At 44.8% G+C, this 22,986-nt stretch overlaps 1 protein-coding gene across 7 annotated transcripts in view; it reads left to right on the top strand.

Moving 5' to 3' along the window:
* Positions 1-22,986, top strand: part of LOC129855572 (liprin-alpha-3-like) — a 56,239-nt gene that overhangs the window by 13,136 nt on the left and 20,117 nt on the right. For 4 of the 7 annotated variants that reach the window (XM_055923413.1, XM_055923386.1, XM_055923377.1 and 1 more), the window contains 6 exons: positions 531-634; positions 1,044-1,230; positions 1,738-1,931; positions 11,184-11,430; positions 21,124-21,263; positions 22,531-22,652. In XM_055923413.1, coding sequence (XP_055779388.1) covers positions 531-634; positions 1,044-1,230; positions 1,738-1,931; positions 11,184-11,430; positions 21,124-21,263; positions 22,531-22,652 — 994 coding nt within the window. The remainder of the gene's footprint in view (positions 1-530; positions 635-1,043; positions 1,231-1,737; positions 1,932-11,183; positions 11,431-21,123; positions 21,264-22,530; positions 22,653-22,986) is intronic. The other 3 variants (XM_055923396.1, XM_055923422.1, XM_055923405.1) reach the window with 3 other exon arrangements.

Raw genomic sequence — 22,986 nt, 5'->3', positions numbered from 1 at the left:
TTACCTTAAATTGAGAAGATCGTTACATTTTTCAGTTAAGTGCCTGCATGTTTCAGTTGGGCAGTTAAGTTCCTGCAAGAACCCCCACCAACTAAGGAGGTTCCTCGATGAACCCCACCACCTATGGGGTTCTTGGAAGATCCCTTTGGGGGCAATTTTCAGTGCCAAGAACCCTAAGGTTCTTCGAAGAACTCTGAGGATTTTCGAAGAACCCTTGTTGAACCCCTCATTTTTTGGAGTGCTCCCTTGTCTCGATATACAACTTCCTCTTTATCATCGCAAGGGTTTATGTGTTTCGCTGCGACAACTGGAGACCAGTCACACTGCTCTGCACTGACAACAGTATTTTGAGACCGAGACTTTTGTGATTAATTGTTCTTTCGTTATTCTTACCTGCTGCTTTATCCGTGCTTTGTTTTTGTTCTTTTAATAGGGCAATAGATGCATGTAAAAAAAAAAAGTTGAAACTTTTCTTTACTGGAATATTATGTCATCGTGTACTGTACTCTGCTCCCGTCTCTCTCTCCTAGGACCAGCTCATAGCTGAGCTGGAGAGGATTCAGCTGGAGCTGGATCAACTGAGGGGCAGGCCTGGCTCTTCCTATTCCAGGTTAGCCACAATGGAGCTTCAAGGGTATTTATAAATACATTTTATAAAAGCATCAAATTAACACATTTGTTCTCCCTTTCGAGGGAAAACGAACACTTTACCCTTCATAAAATGGACTTTCTAAATGTTTGTTTTATATTTAGCAAAGAGACGAACGGGACAAAGAGTTGATTTTAAGTTTACGTTGTTCAACTTTCTGTCAATTGATGTAGAATTAGATTTTTGTTCTAATGTTGTGAATGTAACGAATAAACCATTGTTGTGATTAAGGATCAAATGTCACAATACTCAATTTGTTTGAATATTTGAAATATTCTTTCATTAAAAAGTGAATTTTATTCAGGAAATGGCGGCAATACATTCAGAAAAAATGTGCTACAACGAATAAAGCAATTTTATTTTCTCATCTCATAAAATCTCACAAACTCTGTAGGACGAGCAACGTGAGCTCACTTCCCTCCACCCTTTTTCGAAGATCTCTTCCAGGGAGTGCCTCAGAGCTCCGTTACCCCCAGGGTGGTGGCTCCCTCCCAGCCGGCTACGGCAGCTCCTCCAGTGGCGTGGTGGTCCGGAGGGCACACCGCGGCCGATGGGCTCCCCCCAGGGATGACAGCAACAAGGTGAGGATCTCATCAACTACCTACAGGACTGTAGCTCCCTGGTGGCCTGGTTCCATACTGTAAGGGCTATAGCCAACCTCCGAAAAGAAAACAAAAGAAATGGTGCGCACTCTTATGGCTCCAATGCAAAAATATATATAAATACCAACGTTTAGACAGCTATGCTGTCTTCATCAGGGCTTCAACTCGTAACTTCTGTCCCACAACGTACAGTATAGGATCAGGCTAGCTCCCTGGGTGGTGGCTCCCTGGGTGGTGGCCCCCAAAATGGCCCCCACTCCTACACATGGGGGCCATTTTGTTTGTGTTGTGACTTGATACGCGAGGATAAAAGTAGCGAACGGCATTCCAAGTCATGTTGGACTGCCTGTAGGAAAAACTTGACGAGGCAACCTTTCATTTAATCATCTCTACTTTTTCCCTTTCGCTTAATTCTCTCATACTTCCTTTCTCTCTGTCTCCCTCCTCTCTCTGTTTCCCTCTCTCTCCTCCCCGGTCGCTCTACAGTATGGAGAGTGGGACAGTGGCAACATGCTGGGTCCCGGGTTCGAGGGGGGAGTCGAGGGGGGCTGCTCAGATGACGAGGACGACAGGGAGACCCTGTTTGGCTCGGAGCTGCTCTCGCCCAGCGGACAGACGGACGTACAGACCCTTGCCATCATGCTGCAGGAGCAACTGGAGGCCATCAACAAGGAGATCAAGTAAGTATTCAGCTACACCACGAACAGGAATAATGGGTTTGAGTTCTTAACATACATAAAAATGCCTCAGAAATACCAAAGAAGATTTGTGAGGCTGTAAAGAAAAGTAGTGTACGCCACTCCAGGTTCAAACCAGAGCCTGGGGAGCTCTGCCTAACCAGTCACACTACTCTCTCACTTGAGTATCTTAACTAGTTATTTTCTAATGATCTCATTTTGTAGCTTTGGCAAGTATGTGTGCGTTTCCCATCCCAGTTCACTCCTCGCCCTATAGGTTTTACAGACGCTCCCCACCCTATTCCCGCAACCCTTCTAGTTTAGCGTACCCTGCACGCACAACCCATGTGGAATTCTGGGTCGCTGGTAGCGTTTGGAACTGCCGATCTACGGCCAATAAGGCTGAGTTCATCTAAGCCCATGTTGCCCTTCAGTCCCTACACTTTTTTGTCCCCGACTGAGACGTGGGTTTCCCCAGAGAACACTGCTACTCCAGCTGCTCTCTCGTCGTCTCTGTGTTCTGTCATAGTTCGAGGGCATCTGGTCGTCAGGGTGGTGGCACAAGGCTACTCATTTCTCCTAAGTGGAGATTTTCTCTTCCTCTTTCATCTGTCCATCTCCTCATTTGAAATCCATGCTGTCATTGTCACTTGTCCACTCAAGCTTAACATTGTTGTCATCTATCGCCCACCAGGTGCCCTTGGAGAGTTCCTCAATGAGATTGACACCTTGATAAGCTCATTTCCCGACGATGGCTCACCACTCATTGTACTGGCTGACATTAACCTCCCGACGCCTGACTTCAGTTCATTTCTTTCCACCCGTTTCTTTCCACTCCTGTCCTCTTTTGACCTCACCCTTTCCCGGTCACCTCTCACTCACAAGGCAGGCAATACCCTTGACCTCATCTTCACTATCTTCACTACCTCACGCTTACTAATCTCACTGCAACCCCCCAAATCTCTGATCACTACTTGATTTCCTCCAACCCTACACACTCAGCCCTCACCCAGATGGTTATCACTGCGTGCTTACAGAACAGGGCTTCGGGCAGCTGAGTGGAAATGGAGGAAAATTGAACTTATCATCCTCCCAACTCCCTGCTCTCTACCTTCTCTTCCTCTGTATCCGCTGCTAAAGCCACTTTCTATCAATCTACATTTCAAACTTCTGCCCCCAACCCTGAGAAACTCTTCTCCACTTTCTCCTCCCTCCTCAATCTTCCACCTCCTTGCCCACCCTCCTGCCTCTCTGCGAACGACTTTGTCAACGACTTTGAAAAAAAGGCTGACGACATCCGTTCCTTTTTCACGAAGCCTACGGATTGGTCCCCCACACGCAGAACTGCGATTAATGATGTCCGGCCGCCCGACAACCTGCCCGCTTGACCCCACCCCTCCTCCCTTCTCCAGACCATCTCTGGAGACCTTCTCCCATTCCTCACTTCCCTCATCAACTAATCCCTGAACACTGGCTGAGGCCCCTCGGACTTCAAGATGGTCAGTCACTCCCCTTCTCAAAAACTACAGACCCGGCCACACTTCTTTCTTTTCTTTCCAAAACACTTGAACGTGCTGTGCTGTCTCTGACCAAATCTCTCAGAACGATCTTCTTGACCCTAACGGGCTCACTCAACTGAGACCCCTCTCCTCTGTGACACAGAGGCTCTGCGCTCTGGCAAAGCTGACTCTCTCGCCTCTGTTCTCATCCTCCTATATCTATCCGCTGTTATCCATAAGATCATCCTCTCCCCTCTCAGGGTTGGGCGTCTCAGGCTCTGCACACTCCTGGATTGCATCCTACCTGGCAGGTTGCTCCTATCAGTTGACATGGAGACGATCTGCATCTGCACCACATGGTCTCACTACTGGCGTCCCCCAGGGCTAAGGTCTAGGCCCTCTCCTCTTTACACAATGTCACTCGGCTCTGTCACATCCTCACGTGGTCTCTCCTATCATTGCTATGAGGATGATACTCAATTACTTTCCGCCTTCCCCCTTCTGACACCCAGGTGGCGACACGCATCTCTCTGTGCCTGGCAGACACCTCAGCTTAGATGTCAGCCCACCACCTTAAGCTCAACCTTGACAAAACAGAGCTGCTCTTCCTCCCAGGAAAGGCAAACCCGCTCCAAGACCTGTTCATCACAGTTGACACCTCCACAGTTTTCCCCTCACCGAGTGCAAAGAAACTTGGTGTGACCCTGGACAACACCCTTGTCGTTCTCTGCAAACATCAAAGCGGTGACTCGCTTCTCCGCACACTCCAATGGCTTCCGTTTGAAGCTCGCATCATCTTCAATACCCTGCTGCTTGCCTACGGAGCAGCAGGGGCAACTGCACCTCCTTACCTTCAGGCTATGCTCAAACCCTATATCCCAATTCGAGCACTCCGTTCCGCCACCTCTGTTCTCTTGGCCCTCCCACCCCTGGGGTAGGGCAGCTCCCTCTCAGCCCAGTCAAAGCCCCTTCTCTGTCGTGGCACACATTTTTTTAAACAAAAAATCACTTCTCTTTTCCCAATAGCACTGACTTTGCTGATAAACACTTTGTTGAGGGAAAATGTACTTGACACGATTGTGATGTGTTGTTGTCTCACCTAGCTATCTTAAGATGAATGCACTAATTGCAAGTCGCTCTGGATAAGAGCATCTGCTAAATGACTAAAATGTAAATGTAAGTGTAGACATAGCTACAATAACAATACAAGTTCCTGAAATAGGTGGATGCTCACACTGCTCACCCAGTGAAGAAGCTAAGACTGGAATAGGGCAAGGTGGCAAGGTGACCGGAAACATGACCGAATACAAACAGTGTAGCTATTCCCTCCGCAGGGCAATCAAACAAGCTAAGTGCCAGTATAGAGACAAAGTGGAGTCGCAATTGAACAGCTCAGACACAAGAGGTATGTGGCAGGGTCTACAGTCAATCACGGATTACAAAAAGAAAACCAGCCCCATCGCGGACCAGAATGTCTTGCTCCCAGACAGACTAAATAACTTTTTTGCTCGCTTTGAGGACAATACAGTGCCACTGACACGGCCCGCTACCGAAACCTGCGGGCTCTCCTTCACCGCAGCCGAGGTGAGTAAAACATTTAAACGTGTTATCCCTCGCAAGGCTGCAGGCCCAGACGGCATTCCCAGCCGCGTCCTCAGAACATGCGCAGACCAGCTGGCTGGTGTGTTTAAGGACATATTCAATCAATCAATCCTATCCCAGTCTGCTGTTCACACATGCTTCAGGAGGGCCACCATTGTTCCTGTTCCCAAGAAAGCTAAGGTAACTGAGCTAAACGACTACCGCCCCGTAGCACTCACCTCCGTCATCATGAAGTGCTTTGAGAGACTAGTCATCATGAAGTGCTTTGAGAGACTAGTCAAGGACCATATCACCTCCACCCTACCTGACACCCTAGACCCACTCCAATTTGTTTACCGACCCAAAGGGTCCACAGACGACGCAATCGCAACCACACTGCACACTGCCCTAACCCATCTGGACAAGAGGAATACCTATGTGAGAATGCTGTTCACCGACTACAGCTCAGCATTTAACACCATAGTACCCTCCAAACTCGTCATCAAGCTCGAGACCCTGGATCTCGACCCCGCCCTGTGCAACTGGGTCCTGGACTTCCTGACGGGCCGCCCCCAGGTGGTGAGGGTAGGTAACAACATCTCCACCCCGCTGATCCTCAACATTGGGGCCCCACAAGGGTGCGTTCTGAGCCCTCTCCTGTACTCCCTGTTCACCCACGACTGCGTGGCCATGCACACCTCCAACTCAATCATCAAGTTTGCGGACGACACTACAGTGGTAGGCTTGATTACCAACAACGACGAGACGGCCTACAGGGAGGAGGTGAGGGCCCTCGGAGTGTGGTGTCAGGAAAATAACCTCACACTCAACGTCAACAAAACAAAGGAGATGATTGTGGACTTCAGGAAACAGCAGAGGGAGCACCCCCCTATCCACATCGACGGGACAGTAGTGGAGAAGGTGTAAAGTTTTAAGTTCCTCGGTGTACACATTACGTACAAACTGAATTGGTCCACCCACACAGACAGCGTTGTGAAGAAGGCGCAGCAGCGCCTCTTCAACCTCAGGAGGCTGAAGAAATTCGGCTTGTCACCAAAAGCACTCACAAACTTCTACAGATTTACAATCGAGAGCATCCTGTCAGGCTGTCGGGCTGCCTGGTACGGCAACTGCTCCGCCCACAACCGTAAGGCTCTCCAGAGGGTAGTGAGGTTTGCACATCGCATCACCGGGGGCAAACTACCTGCCCTCCAGGACACCTACACCACCCGATGTCACAGGAAGGCCACTGGAGCCACTGCCTGTTCACCCCGCTATCATCCAGAAGGCGAGGTCAGTACAGGTGCATCAAAGCAGGGACCGAGAGACTGAAAAACAGCTTCTATCTCAAGGCCATCAGACTGTTAAACAGCCACCACTAACATTTAGTGGCCGCTGCCAACATACTGACTCGACTCCAGCCACTTTAATAATGGGAATTGATGGAAATTATGTAAAAATGTATCACTAGCCACTTTAAATAATGCCACTTAATATAATGTTTACATACCCTACATTACTCATCTCATATGTATATGTATATACTGTACTCTATATCATCTACTGCATCTTGCCATCTTTATGTAATACATGTATCACTAGCCACTTTAAACTATGGCACTTTATGTTTACATACCCTGCATTACTCATCTCATATGTATATACTGTACTCTATACCATCTACTGCATCTTGCCTATGCCGTTCTGTACCATCACTCATTCATATATCTTTATGTACATATTCTTTATCCCTTTACACTTGTGTGTATAAGGTAGTAGTTGTGGAATTGTTAGGTTAGATTACTTGTTGGTTATTACTGCATTGTCGGAGCTAGAAGCACAAGCATTTCGCTACACTCGCATTAACATCTGCTAACCATGTGTATGTGACAAATAAAATTTGATATGATTTGAATAACATTCTGATATTTATTATGGACAACATTTAAAATGATTGTTTTATTGTTCATCTCATAATTTTTCCTTTACCAATGAAGATAAAATACACAATAGTGTTCAATCCTTGTTGACAATACCACTGTCAGGCAGGCCCGTAGTGCAGATTAGCGTTAGTGCACTCGAGGAACGGGCCGTGGCGAAAGTTCCGAGTTCTAGGAGAGTCGCGTCAAGGCCACCCACAACGTCCTCATAAGAACTGCAAGACAGAACTGGTGACAGTTTGACGTCTGAATCACTGAATAACTCTGTCTGTCAGTCTATGTTAAATCATCAGGAACAAAAAGCGAAGCGATATGTCCAAGGACTAAACCAAATCAAAATAGGGGGTGCCACAACGACGGGACATAATTACAATAATAACTCCCATCTAAAACCCAAACTCGCTCCACTAGTCAAGAAGACACAAGCACACATACACCAGTAATTCTACCACCATCTACTAGTAAGCTACCACAGCAATTCCTGGCCTCGTCTTCTTCAATTATGTTCGCCTCCACACAACACACACAATGTTTGGACAAGCTCACCAGATTCCCAGTAGTCGAACTCCCAGTGAGCGTGGTGTTGAGCCTATACGTGCCCACCATCTGCTTCTTTCTGTCTGCTTCTTTCCGTCTGCCTCTCGTCCGTGCTTGCTTCGCCGCTGGTTCTGTTCGATTGGTAGCTAACTGGCTGTGGCTGTTGCGGTAGCGTTTGATGTTGTAACGAGTGCGGGAGGAGAGAGCGAGAAAGGTGTGTCCTTCCCTCATTATTTATTTTATTTCACCTTTATTTAACCAGGTAGGCAAATTGAGAACACGTTCTCATTTACAATTGCGACCTGGCCAAGATAAAGCAAAGCAGTTCGACACATACAACAACACATAGTTACACATGGAGTAAAACAAACATACAGTCAATAATACAGTGAAAAATAAGTCTATATACAATGTGAGCAAGTGAGGTGAGATAAGGGAGGTGAAGGCAAACAAAATATATATATAAATAAATAAAAATATGAAAAAGGCCATGGTGGCGAGGGGATCCAAGCAGGTGCGCCCGTTCAGATAATTTTTATTTATTTATTTTTCCATTATTTTACCAGGTAAGTTGACTGAGAACACGTTCTCATTTGCAGCAACGACCTGGGGAATAGTTACAGGGGAGAGGAGGGGGATGAATGAGCCAATTATAAACTGGGGATTATTAGGTGACCATGATGGTTTGAGGGCCAGATTGGGAATTTAGCCAGGACACCGGGGTTAACACCCCTACTCTTACGATAAGTGCCATGGGATCTTTAATGACCTCAGAGAGTCAGGACACCCGTTTAACGTCCCATCCGAAAGACGGCACCCTACACACAGTGCAGTGTCCCCAATCACTGCCCTGGGGCATTGGGATATTTTATTAGACCAGAGGAAAGAGTGCCTCCTACTGGCCCTCCAATACCACTTCCAGCAGCATCTGGTCTCCCATCCAGGGACTGACCAGGACCAACCCTGCTTAGCTTCAGAAGCAAGCCAGCAGTGGTATGCAGGGACAACCTAACATGAGTTAGGTTCACACAGCAAAGGGGCCGGATAAGCATGAGATTAACACATTGTATACAAATCACAATAACCCCTTTTGCCACATATGAAATATCTTCTGTTCCCATTCAATGGGTGATCGTGAGGTCAATTCCACATACAAAAACACATACCTAAAATTGACCTCTGCCTTTGCTTTGTCCAAACCAGGAGTGAATACCGCAGATACAGAATGAAAGACTCACACCTCCTTTGCTTTACTCAATCCAGAGGTTTATTCCACAAGCATATTATTAACCTCTAACGCCTACCAAACCCGGATCCGGGATCCCCCCCATCACAAAAGCTGACTAGCATAGCCTAGCCTAAAGCCACAGGGATATCATATAATAAAATGTTCATGAAATCACAAGTCCAAGACACCAAATGAAAGATACAGATCTTGTGAATAAAGCCATAATTTCTGATTTTTTAAATGTTTTACAGGGAAGACAAAATATGTAAATCTATTAGCTAACCACGTTAGCAAAAGACAACTTTTTTTTTACTCCACCATTTTCGTACTGCATCAGTAGCTATCACAAATTCGGCCAAATAAAGCCACTAACCAAGAAACAACCTCATCTGATGACAGTCTGATAACATATTTATTGTATAGCATATGTTTTGTTAGAAAAATTTGCATATTTCAGGTATAAATCATAGTTTACCATTGCAGCCACCATCACAAATCGACTAAAATAACTAGAGAGAGCAACGTGTATTCCCTAATTACTCATCATAAAACATTTCTTAAAAATACACAGCGTACAGCAATTGAAAGACACAGATTTTGTGAATCCAGACAATATTTCAGATGTTCTAAGTGTTTTACAGCGAAAACACAATATAATGTTATATTAGCTTAGCACAGTAGCAAACCAAACAACAGCATTGATTCCAGCCAAACATAGCGATAACGTATTCACCACCAAAATAAGAATTTTTTCACTAACCTTCTCAGAATTTTTCAGATGACAGTCCTGTAACATCATATTACACAATGCATATAGAGTTTGTTCGAAAATGTCCATATTTAGCGGCACAAATCGTGCTTATACAATGAGAAAAGTTGCCAAGCTCCCCAGAAAATTTCGGTAGCCATCTTGGAGAGTCACCTAGTCTAATCAATAAATAATCATAAACTTGACTAAAAAATACAGGGTGGACAGCATATGAAAGACAAATTAGTTCTTAATGCAATCGCTGAATTACATTTTTAAAATTAACCTTACTGCGCAATACTGGGTGCAATACAGGGTGCGATAGCGCAAGGCTACATGGAAAATAATGTTGTCTTATGCATTTTACTTTTTCAACAGAACAACGAATTATCAGCATAAATAGTACTTACTATTAGCTGAACTCCCATCAGAATCTTGGGAAAGGTGTCCGTTGGCCAAAAGAATCGTTGCTGGGTTGGAGAATGTTTCCTTCGACGTTGCAATTAGCAGTACACAATGGCATTCGAGAGAGAGACACCCAACTCAATACAACGTCAGAAAATGAAATGCCCGAAAATTGCAATATACTGACATAAACTGAAATAAATCGGTTTAAAATAACAAGATTATGATGTCTTTAAAGCCTATATCGAATAAAAACAGAGCCGGATATTTCTAGTTTCTAAAACCAGAGCTTCTAAAAAGACATTCCAAGACCCTTTTTGCATCAGCGCGAAGGACCAAAAGGCTGGACACCTCGGTTCCAACCAATTTATCAACTTTCTGAACTGCGTAGAAACTCCATTTCAACTCTCCCTATTCGCTAACAACCAGGGGAAGACGTATGCAGTGCATCTCAACCAATAGAAGACAGGCAAAGTTAAAGACAGGTCTCAGAGCAGATGAGAAAATTTGCCATTCTCACACAGACATAGGAAAAGTGCTCTAAGTCCAGTTCTCTTTCACTTACAGACATAATGCAAACGGTTTTAGAAACTAGAGAGTGTTTTCTATCCAATAGTAATAATAATATGCATATTGTACGAGCAAGAATTGAGTACGAGGCAGTTTAATTTGGAGACCAATTTGTGCTATGTCGAAATGGCACCCCCCTAGTGGCAAGAAGTTTTAAGGTGTCCACATCACCAACAAACTATCATGGTCCAAACACACCAAGACAGTTGTGAGGAGGGCACGACAAAACTTTACAAATGACCTCGACTATCCTGTACCCCTGCACATTGACTCGGTACCGGTACCCCCTGTATATAGCCTCGTTATTGTTATGTCATTTTATTGTGTTACTTTTTGGTTAGATTATTATTTATTTTTTTCACTTGGTTTATTTAGTAAATATTTTCTTACCTCTATTTATTGAACTGCAATGTTGGTTAAGGGCTTGTAAGTAAGCATTTCACTGTAAGGTCTACTACACCTGTTGTATTCGACGCATGTGACAAATACAATTTGATTTGATTTTGATACCACAAACATTTATTCCTCATCTCATTGCGGCTATCCTCAGTTTAGGAGTAAAATGCTAAACTGAGTTATGTTCCTCTTTTTGTACCCTCTCCTCTCCTTAACTCCTCTCGCTCTGTTTTCTTCCTCTCTCTTCTCCTTTCCTCCCTTTTCCACTGACCTCCACTCGCTTCCTCCATCTCATCTCTCTTCCTCTCCTCCCCTTTCTCTTTTACTCTCTGTTTCCCCATCTCCTCTCAGGCTGATCCAGGAGGAGAAGGAGAGCACTGAGCTGAGGGCGGAGGAGATTGAGAGCCGGGTGAGCAGCGTGGCCCTGGACTCCTCTCCTCTCCCCCCGTCCTCACTGGGTGGGGCCAGGGACAGCGTGGGGAGGGGCTACATGACCCCCTCCCTCACCTCCTCCACCCTTGCCTCCCCTTCACCCCCCAGCTCTGGACATTCCACCCCCCGACTGCCACATTCCCCTGCCAGAGAATCAGACAGACAGGTACAGTACCTTACAGCTGTGGCTATCTGAGATTGGAAACGTCTTGCATTTCAATGTATGTCTTCTTGGTTGTGGCAACCCAATGGGTAAGGCTAATTGAAATGACATCATAATGTCAGTTTACAATAAGAACTGGTTGAGATGGTGCTGACGGAGATGGTCGACTTGAGATCAAGATGGATGAGCTTCGTTTGAGAGTTTCCTACCAATGGGACGTGAAAAGTTGTAATATTCTATCCTTTTCAGAAATTTGGCTGATGGGTGATATGGACATAAAACTCAAGTGTTTCTCCATGCCTCGTTTGCGCCTAGACAGCAGACTCGGGCAAAACCAAAGGGGTGTTCCTCCTTGTAAACAACAACTGGTGTGCTGCTTAAAGTGTGAAGGAAGTCACAAGCTTTTGCTCACCTGAACTAGAATACCTTATGGTAAATTGCGTACCTTTTTATCTACCAAGAGAGATTTCATCTCTAAATCATCACTGCTGTCTACATTCCACCACGAAATGGGAATGGTACTAAGCAGGCACTCAACGAGCATACAAGGCCCTCCCTTGCCCTCCCTTTGGAAAATCAGACCATGACTCCATCCTCCTGCTTCCTGTTTACAAGCAAAAACTCAAACAGGAAGTACCAGTGACATGCTCAGTACGGAAGTGGTTCGACGAATCGGATGCTAAGCTACAAGACGGCTTCACTAGCACAGACTGGAATATGTTCAGGGATTCATCCGATAGCATTGAGGAGTTTACCACATCAGTCACGGGCTTCATCAATAAGTGCATCAATGACATCGTCCCCACAGTAACCGTACATACGAATCCTAACCAGAATCCATGAATTACAGGCAGTATCCTCGCCGGGCTAAATGCTAGAGCTATACATTTTCAAGGAACAATACACAGACATGAACACTTACAAGATAGCCTGCTACTACCGCCGACAGGCTCTCAAACATGGAAAAAATCAATATAGGACTAAAATAGAATCCTACTACACCGGCTAAGATGCTTGTCGGATCTGGAAGGGTTTGCAGACTATTATGGATAACAAAAGGAAATCCAGCAGTGAGTTGCCCAGTGACGCAAACCTCCCATACGAGCTGAATGCCTTCTATACTCGCTTTGAGGCAAACAACACTGAGCCAAGAATGAGCGCCCCTGCTGTACCGGACAACTGTGTGATCTCGCTCTCTGTGGCAGATGTGTGTAAGACTTTTAAACAGATTAACCCTCGCAAGGCTGCTGGGCCAGACGGAATACCAGGGCTCATTCTCAGAGCATACACAGACCAGCTGGCAAGTGTCTTCACGGACATTTTTAACATCTCCTTGTCCCAGTCTGTAATCCCAACATGTTTCAAACAGACCACCATTGTCCCTGTTCCTAAGAACTCAAAGGTAACCCACCTAAACGACTATCGTCCTGTAGCACTCACATCTGTAACCATGAAATGCTTTGAAAGGCTGGTCACATCAACACCATCATCCCAGACACCTCCTGTACTCCCTGTTCACCACAACTGTGTGGCCACGCATGCCTGCAACACCATCATTAACTTCTTATGGCTGCAGCCCGAGGCCGCCCACAATATGACAACAGCCAGCTCAAGTGCAGGGCGCGAAATTCAAAATATATATTTTTTAAATATTTAACTTTCACACATTAACAAGTCCAATACAGCAAATGAAAGGTACACATCTTGTGAATCCAGCCAACATGTCCGATTTTTAAAATGTTTTACAGCGAAAACAGCACGTATATTTATGTTAGCTCACCACCAAATACAAAAAAGGACAGACATTTTTCACAGCACAGGTAGCATGCACAAAGCCAACCTAACTAACCAAGAACCAACCAAACTAACCAAGAAACAACTTCATCAGATGACAGTCTTATAACATGTCATACAATAAATCTATGTTTTGTTCGAAAAATTTGCATATTTCAGGTATAAATCATAGTTTACATTGCAGCTACAATCAGATATTGCACCGAAAGCAGCCATAATAATTACAGACACCAACGTCAAATACCTAAATACTCATCATAAAACATTTTTGAAAAATCCATAGTGTACAGCAAATGAAAGACAGGCATCTTGTGATTCCAGCCAATATTTCCGATTTATTAAGTGTTTTACAGCGAAAACACAATATAGCGTTATATTAGCTTACCACAATAGCCAGAAACACATGCCATTTCCCAGTAGCAAAAGTTTAGCGATCGTAACAAACCAGTAAAAGATATATAATTTTTGACTTACCTTGATATTCTTCATTAGATGACAGTCCTATAACATCAGGTTATACATACACTTATGTTTTGTTCGAAAATGTGCATATTTAGAGCTGAAATCAGTGGTTATACATTCTGCTAACGTAGCTACTATTTCCGACAACGTTCGGATATTTTTCGGACACTTTTTCTGACACATATATTCTGACCAAATAGCTATTCATAAACATAACTAAAAAATGCATGTTGTATAGGAAATTATAGATCCATTAGTTCTTAATGAAATCGCAGTGTTAGAATTCTAAAAAATAACTTCATTACGACATCCAGCTTCGGTATAGCTAGATTACCCAAAAGTTGGGCGCCGACGACTAGTTCACATGTACGACAGATATATGAAATAGCATCATAAAATGTTTCTTACTTTTGCTGATCTTTCATCAGAATGTTGGACAAGGGGTCCTTTGTCAAGAACAATCGTTGTTTGGATTTAGAACGTCCATTTTCCCTCTTGAATTAGCAAGCGCACTAGCCAAGTGGCGCGAATCTCTCCATCGTCAACAAAGTCAGAGAACGGAACACGGCAAAACTCCCGAAAAAATTTCAATAATCTGATTAAACTATATTGAAAAAACATACTTTACAATGATATGGTCACATATATCAAATAAAATCAAAGCCGGAGATAGTAGTCGCCTATAACGGCAGCTAAACAGAAGGCAAATCCAGGTACCTCCTCGCGCTCTCCAGAAAACAGGAAATGGGGGACACGTCATACAAAGAGCTTGTATTCCACTTCAGACCAAGATAAACACTAAATTTCTTCTCTCACCGCCTCTTGACATCCAGGGGAAGGTCTATGCAGTGCATGTATACTAATACGTATCATGCCCATTTATAGGCAGGAAGTAGAACAGAGCCTCGATTTCAGACTTTCCACTTCCTGGTCAGGAAGTTTGTGCCAAATGAGTTCTGTTTGACTCACAGATATAATTCAAACGGTTTTAGAAACTAGAGAGTGTTTTCTATCCAATAGTAATAATAATATGCATATTGTACGAGCACGAATTGAGTACGAGGCCGTTTGAAATGGGCACCTTTTATCTGGCTACTCAATACTGCCCCTGCAGCCCAAACAGGTTAAGTTTTCTGAAGACACAACGGTAGTAGTCCTGATCACCGTCAACGATGAGACAGCCTATAGGGAGAAGGTCAGGGACCTGGCAGTGTGGTGCCAGGACAACAACCTCTCCCTCAACGTCGGCAAGGCAAAGGAGCTGATTGTGGACTACAGGTAACAGAGGGGTGAGCACACCCCTTCCACATCGACAAGGCTGTAGTGGAGCGGGTCGAGAGCTTCAAGTTCCTCGGTGTCCATATCACCAAGGACTTAACATGGTCCTGTCACACTAGCACAGTCGTGAAAAAGGCACAACAGCGCCTCTTCCCCCTCAGAAGGTTGAAAAGATTTGGCAGTCCCCTCAGACCCTCAAAAAGTTTTACAGCTGCACCAATGAGAGCATCTTGACTGGCTGCATCACCGCTTGGTATGGAAACGACACCGCCCTCAATCACAAGGCGCTACAAAGGTTGGTGTGGACATCTCAGTATATCACTTGGGTAAGAGGTCTTCACGGATCCACCGGTAACGGAGTGGGTCCAGATGCAGAATTCTAAATAATGTCACGGGTCTGGGTTGGATTTGATATGATTGTCACGGGTCTCGGGTATGTGTAATTTTAATTTACTTGTCCGGAAGGGCCCATACAGATCCAAATGTGACTGCTGCAGTAGAGAGAGAGAGAAATGTTATTATTTATGCTGCTGCTCTTGCTTTTCACAAGAAAAAGCATGGCGCGTGGAGCATGGCGCGTGTAGCTTGTGGTTGGCCAATCATGAGTCATCAAAGCGGTAATAGGCTACAGTCATAGAGCCTTCCTCTGTGTGTGGTAAAAGTTGGATATCTAATCAATGAAAGCTGGAATTAAAATTAATTAAAATGACGTCTATACAGAACGGATCTAGATGTCCTCGGGTCCATTTGGAACAGGTCTCTATATTTTAAAAATGAATTTATGCATATTGATTCAAGTGGGAAAGTCCCAGGTCCATTTCGGAACGGGTCCAACTTTTTGGACCCATTAAAACCTCTACACTGGGGTCGAGCTCCCTGCCATCCAGGACCTCTATACCAGGTGGTTTCAGAGGAAGGCCCCAAAAATGTTCGAAGACCTTAGCCACCCAAGCCATACAATGTTCATTCTGCTACCGCACGGCAAGTGTTAGCGGATCGCCAAGTCTGGGACAAAAAGGCACCTGAACAGCTTCTACCCTCAAGCCATAAGACTGCTGAACAATTAATCAAATGGCTATCCGGACTATTGCGTTGACCCTTTTTTGCAAACTTATCCAAATGAAATAACTGAAATATTACATTTACATAAGTATTCAGACCCTTTACTCTGTACTTTGTTTAAGTACCTTTGGCAGCAATTACAGCCCTTGAGTCTTCTTCTGTAGGACGCTATATGCTTGGCACACCTGTATTTGGGGAGTTTCTCCCATTCTTCTCTGCAGATTCTCTCACGCTCTGTCAGGTTGGATGTGGAGCATTGCTGCACAGATATTTTCAGGTTTCTACAGAGATGTTAGATCGGGTTCAAGTCTGGACTCTGACTGGGCCAATCAAGGGCATTCAGAGACTTGTCCCGAAGCCACTCCTGTGTTGTTTTGGCTGTGTGCTTAAGGTCGTTGTCCTGTTGGAAGGTGAACCTTCGCCCCCATTCTGAGGATCTGAGCACTCTGGAGTAGATTTTCATCAAGGATCTCTCTTTATTTTGCTCCGTTCATCTTTCCCTCGATCTTGACTAGTCTCCCAGTCCCTGCCGCAGCATGATGCTGCCTTCAAAACCATGCTTCACCGTGGGGATGGTGCCAGGTTTCCTCCAGATGTGATGCTTGGCATTCAAGTAAAGAGTTCTATCTTGGTTTAATCAGACCAGAGAATCTTGTTTCTCATGGTCTGAGAGTCTTTAAGTGCCTTTTGGCAAAGGCTAAGCGGGCTGTCATGTGCCTTTTACTAAGGAGTGGCTTCCGTCTGGCCACTCTACCACAAAGGCCTGATTGGTGGAGTGCTGCAGAGAAGGTTGTCCTTCTGGAAGGTTCTCCCATCTCCACAGAGGAACTCTGGAGCTCTGTCAGAAAGACCATCAGGTTCTTGGTCACCTCCCTGACCAAGGCCCTTCTCCCCCGATTGCTCAGTTTGGCTGGGCGGCCATCCCTAGGAAGAGTGTTGGTGGTTTCAAACTACTTAAATGTAAGAATGATGGAGGCTACTGTGTTCTTGGGGACCTTCAATGTAGCAAAAAATATGTGGTACCTTTCTCCAGATCTGTTCCTCGATACAATCCTGTCTCTACGGACAATTCCTTCGACCTCATGGTTTGTTTTTTTCTCTGACATGCACTTTCAACTGTGGGACCTTATATAGACAAGTGTGTATCTCGGGCCTACTGAGTGGCGCAGCGCTCTAAGGCACTGCATCGCATTGCTTGAAGCGTCACTACAGCCCCGGGTTCGATCCCAGGCTGATTCACAGCCGGGCGTGACTGGGAGACCCATGAGGTGGCACACAATTGGCTCAGCGTCGTCCAGGTTGGTGGAGGGTTTGGCCGGCCGGGATTTCCTTGTCCTAACACGCTCTAGCAACTCCTTGTGGTGATACGGGCGCCTGCAAGCTGACTTCGGTCGCCAGTTGTACGATGTATCCTCCAACACATTGGTGCGGCTGGCTTCCGGGTTAAGTGAGCAGTGTGCCAAGAAGCAGTGCAGCTTGGTACGGTCGTGTTTCAGAGGACGCATTGCTCTCGACATTCGCCTGTCCTGAGTCAGTACGGGAGTTGCAGCGATGGGACAAGTGTTACGCAGAGCAGCACAGGGGAACCCAAGCGCAGACTCAGACCAGGAAACAGGGATGAATGAACCAAGATATGTATTGCAACACAGGGAGAGAGGAGTGCAGGTCAGACGAAGCTTAGGTGGGTTGTAGGAAACCAGATGTGGAGGCTGAGGTTGGAGTGAGCTGGGTTGAGACAGGGTAAACAGGTCCGGAGGGAAATCCAAGGAAGTGATGGTGAGCTGAATCCAAAACAGGGTAGCAGGGTGGTGAGATGTGGAACAGGAGACGGGTACCAGAGTCAGAGTGGCAAAAGTGCAGTGAGAGGATAACAGTGTCAGGCAGGGAAACAGGCACAGGAGGGTAACAGGATCTTGAATAATCATAAAAGGTGAGAAGCATAATACTGACTGAGCAGAGATTATGATCTAGCAGAGTGGAAGTGGCAGGACTGAGTATTTGTAGAGGTCTTGATTATGGAACGGGTTGTAGCTGGTGGGGAACTGCTCTGACTCCAGCACACCTGTCTCCAACCACACACACAGAGAGAAGGGGAAAGGGAGAGGGAACTGGGGGAATGGCTGCAGGTCAATGAGACACCGGATGTCCACTAGGGGGGGTGGCAGGAGCAGATGTGACAACAAGACTTTAACTACCAATTGGATATCATGAAAAAGGGGTAAAAAAGTATAATAAGAAGAATTAGAGCGCTGCGCCACTCAGTAGGCCCGAGGTACACACTTGTCTATATAAGGTCCCACAGTTGAAAGTGCATGTCAGAGAAAAAAACAATCCCTGAGGTCGAAGGAATTGTCCGTAGAGACAGGATTGTATCGAAGAACAGATCTGGAGAAAGGTACCACATTTTTTTTGCTACACTGAAGGTCCCCAAGAACACAAATAATAATGATAATATATATATATATATATATATATATATATATATATATATATATATATATATATATATATATATACTCTGTCTTGCAAAAGTATTCATCCCCTTGGCGTTTTTCCTATTTTGTTGAATTACATCCTGTAATGTACATTGATTTTTATTTGGATTTTATGTAATGGACATACACAAAATAGTCCAAATTGGTGAAGTGAAATGAAAAAATAACTTGTTTAAATAAATTCAAAAAAATGAAAAACGGAAAAGTGGTGTGTGCATATGTATTCATCCCTTTGCTATGAAGCCCCTAAATAAGATCTGGTGCAACCAATTACTTTCAGAAGTCACATCATTTGTTAAATAAAGTCCACCTGTGTGCAATCTAAGTGTCACATGATCTGTCACATGATCTACACCTGTTCTGAAAGGCCCCAGGGTCTGCAATACAACTAAGCAAGGGGCACCACCAAGCAAGCGGCACAGTGAAAACCAAGGAGCTCTCCAAACAGGTCAGGGATAAAGTGGAGAAGTACAGATCAGGGTTGGGTTATAAAAATATCAGAAACTTTGAACATCCCATGGACCACCATTAAATCCATTATTCAAAAATGGAAAGAATATGGCACCACAACAAACCTGCCAAGAGAGGGCCGCCCACCAAAACTCACAGACCAGGCAAGGAGGGCATAAATCAGAGACACTCGACCACTGCTACTCTAACTTCCACGATGCATACAAGGCCCTCCCCCGCCCTCGTTTTGGCAAATCTTACCATGACTCCATCTTGTTGCTCCCCTCCTATAGGCAGAAACTAAAAACAGGAGGCGCTCGTGCTTAGGTTAATCTAACGCTGGTCTGACCAATCTGATTCCACACTTCAAGATTGCTTCGATCACGTGGACTGGGATATGTTCCAGGTAGCCTCAGAGAATAACATTGATGTATACGCGGACTCTGTGATGTTGTACCCACTGTGACTATTAAAACCTTCCCTAACCAGAAACCGTTGATTGATGGCAGCATTTGCGCAAAACTGAAAGCGCGTACCACCACATTTATTCATGGCAAGGCGACTGGAAACATGACCGAATACAAACAGTGTAGCTATTCCCTCCGTAAGGCGGTCAAACAAGCAAAGTGTCAGTATAGAGACAAAGTGGAGTCGCAATTCAACGGCTCCACCACAAGACGTATGTGGCAGGGTCTACAGATAATCACGAATTACAAAAAAAACTCCCCCTGTCTCGGACAACGACGTCTTGCTCCCAGACAAATTAAACAACTTCTTTGCGCGCTTTGAGAACAATACAGTACCACTGACACGGCTTGCTACCAAATACTGTGGGCTCTACTTCCCTGTGGCCGAAGTGAGTAAAACATTTAAACGTGTTAACCCTCGCAAGGCTGCCGGCCCAGACGGCATCCCTAGCGGCGTCCTCAGAGCAAGCGCAGACCAGCTGGCTGAAGTGTTTACGGACATATTCAATCAATCCCTATCCCAGTCTGCTGTCCCCACATGCTTCAAGATGGCAACCATTGTTCCTGTTCCCAAGAAAGCTAAGGTAACTGAACTAAATGACTAAACTACGAGACAGCCTACAGGGAGGAGGTAAGGGCCCTCGGAGTGTGATGTCAGGAAAATAACCTCACACTCAATGTCAGCAAAACAAAAAAGATGATCGTTGACTTCAGGAAACAGCAAAGGGAGCGCCCCCCTATCCACATCGACAGGACAGCAGTGAAGAAGGTGGAAAGTTTTAAGTTCCTCGGTGTACATATCACCGACAAACTGAAATGGTCCACGCACACAGACAGTGTGGTGAAGATGGTGAAAAAATGTGGCTTGTCACCGAAAACCCTCACTAACTTTTACAGGTGCACAATTGAGAGCATCCTGTCGGGCTGTATCACCGCCCACAACCGCAGGGCTCTCCAGAGGGTGGTGCAGTCTGCACAACGCATCACCGGGGGCAAACTACCTGCCCTCCAGGACACCTATAACACCTGATGTCACAGGAAGGCAAAAAAGATAATTAAGGACAACAACCACCCGGGCCACTACCTGTTCACCCCGCTTCCATCCAGAAGGCGAGATCAGTACAGGTGCATCAATGCTGGGACAGAGAGATTGAAAAACAGCTTCTATCTCAATGCCATCCGATTGTTAAACAGCCACCACTAACACAGAAAGGCAGCTGCCTACCTACAGACTTCATATCATTGGCCACTTTAATAGATGGAACACTAGTTACTTTAATTATGCCACTTTAAGACTGTTTACATATCTCACATTACTCATCTCATATGTGTATACTGTATACTGTATCCTTCACTATCTATTCTTTACTATCTATTGCATCTTAGCCGCTCTGTTACTGCTCATCCATATATTTTATACTTATATATTCTCATCCCATTCCTTTACTAGATTGTGTGTATTAAGTTTTGTGGAATTTGTTAGATATTAGGTTTTGTTGTGGAATTTGTTAGATAATACCTGTTAGATACTGCTGCACTGTCAGATCTAGAAGCATGAGCATTTCGCTACACTCGCAATAATATCTGCCAGCCATATGTATGTGACCAAGACAATTTGATTTGATTTGGGATTTGATTCAAATAGTTGTCTACAGTGACTCAATTGAACTGATTGTCTGTCAATGCAGAACAGCAAAGAGGGCGACGACTGCCGGGCGCTAGCCTTGATTGACTCCACCCCTCCTCCGGTTCCTCGTGCTCTGCGATTGGATAGAATGACTCACACACACCCAGGGGCTGGGCTGGATGATCACCGCGAATTCCGCAGGTACAGTTATTACTTTAGTCAACATTGAGACAATGTGTGTTTGCTGGGAAGCTAGGTAATGGAAAGTATATGACTCCTTATTGAAAGGAAGGTTGAATAAAATAAAATCTAAAATATATTAATGCCAATAGAATGGATATAAAGTAGACTAGATTACCAACTATTTCAGTGACCATCATGTATAATGAACAAAAATATAAACGCAACATGTAAAGTGTTAGTGAGCATTTCTCCTTTACCAAGATACTACATCAACCTGACAGGTGTCACATATCAAGAAGCTGATTAAACAGCGTGATCATTACACAGATGCACCTTGTGCTGGGGACTATAAAAGTCCACTCTAAAATGTGCAGTTTTGTCACACAATGCCACTGATGTGTCAAGTTTTGATGAAGTGTGCAATTGGCATGCTGACTGCAGGAATGTCCACCAGAGCTGTTGCCAGATAATTTAATGTTAATTTCTCTACCATAAGCCGCCTCCAACGTCGTTTTAGAGAGTTTGCCAGTACGTCCAACCGGCCTCACAACCGCAGACCACGTTTATGCGTCGTGTGGGCGAGCAGTTTGCTGATGCCAACGTTGTCAACAGAGTGCCCAATCGTGGCGTTGGGGTTATGGTATGGGTAGGCATAAGTTACGGACAACCAACACAATTGCATTATATCGATGGCAATATGAATGCACAGAGTATACCCTGATGAGATCCTGAGGCCCATTGTCGTGCCATTCATCCTCCCCCATCACCTCACATTTCAACATGATAATTTACAGCCCCAAGCCGCAAGGATCTGTACACATTTCCTGGAAGCTGAAAATGTTCCAGTTCTTCCATGGCCTGCATACTCACCAGACATGTCACCAATTGAGCTGTTTGGTATACTCGGGATCGACGTGTACGACAGAGTGTTCTAGTTCCCGCCAATATTCAGCAACTGCGCGCAGCCATTGAAGAGGAGTGGGACAACATTCCACAGGCCACAATCAACAGCCTGATCAACTCTATGCGAAGGAGCTGTGTTGCGCTGCATGAGACAAATGATGGTCACACCAGATACTGACTGGTTTTTCTGATCCACGCCCCTACCTTTTTTTTAAAGGTATCTGTGACCAACAGATGCATATCTGTTTTCCCTGTCGTGAAATCCATAGATTAGTGCCTAATGAATTTATTTCAATTGCCTGATTTCCTTATATGAAATATTTGAAATGGTTGCATTTTTTTGTTCACCAGTGATGTTCTGTGATTAATTTGCAACCCCCAGTAGTCAGGACTCTCTCCACAAAGCCAGCAAGAAGAAGAGCATCAAGTCCTCCATTGGACGCCTGTTTGGGAAGAAAGAGAAGGGGAGGATCGGAGGACCTGGGAGTCAGTCTGCCTCTCTGGGTAAGTCAATATAGAGAGTTGACCACAGTGGTGGAAAAAGTACTAAATTGTCATACTTGAGTAAAAGTAAAGATACCTTAATAGAAAATGACTCAAGTAAAAGTAAAAGTCACTCAGTAAAATACTACTTGAGTAAAAGTCTAAAAGTATTTGTTTTTAAAAATACTTAAGTATCAAAAGTAAATGGAATTACTAAAATGTACTTAAGTATCAAATAATTTCAAATACCTTATATTAAGCAAACCAGACAGCACAATTTTAAAAATATTTTTTTAACACTCTAACATAATTTCCAAACGAAGCATTTGTATTTAGTGAGTCTGCCAGATCAGAT

Source organism: Salvelinus fontinalis, chromosome 1, assembly GCF_029448725.1.
Source record: "Salvelinus fontinalis isolate EN_2023a chromosome 1, ASM2944872v1, whole genome shotgun sequence".
NCBI classification, from domain to species: Eukaryota; Metazoa; Chordata; class Actinopteri; order Salmoniformes; family Salmonidae; genus Salvelinus; species Salvelinus fontinalis.
The sequence above is the reverse complement of the archived record's forward strand: the minus strand, read 5'-3'. Positions and strand labels throughout refer to the sequence as shown.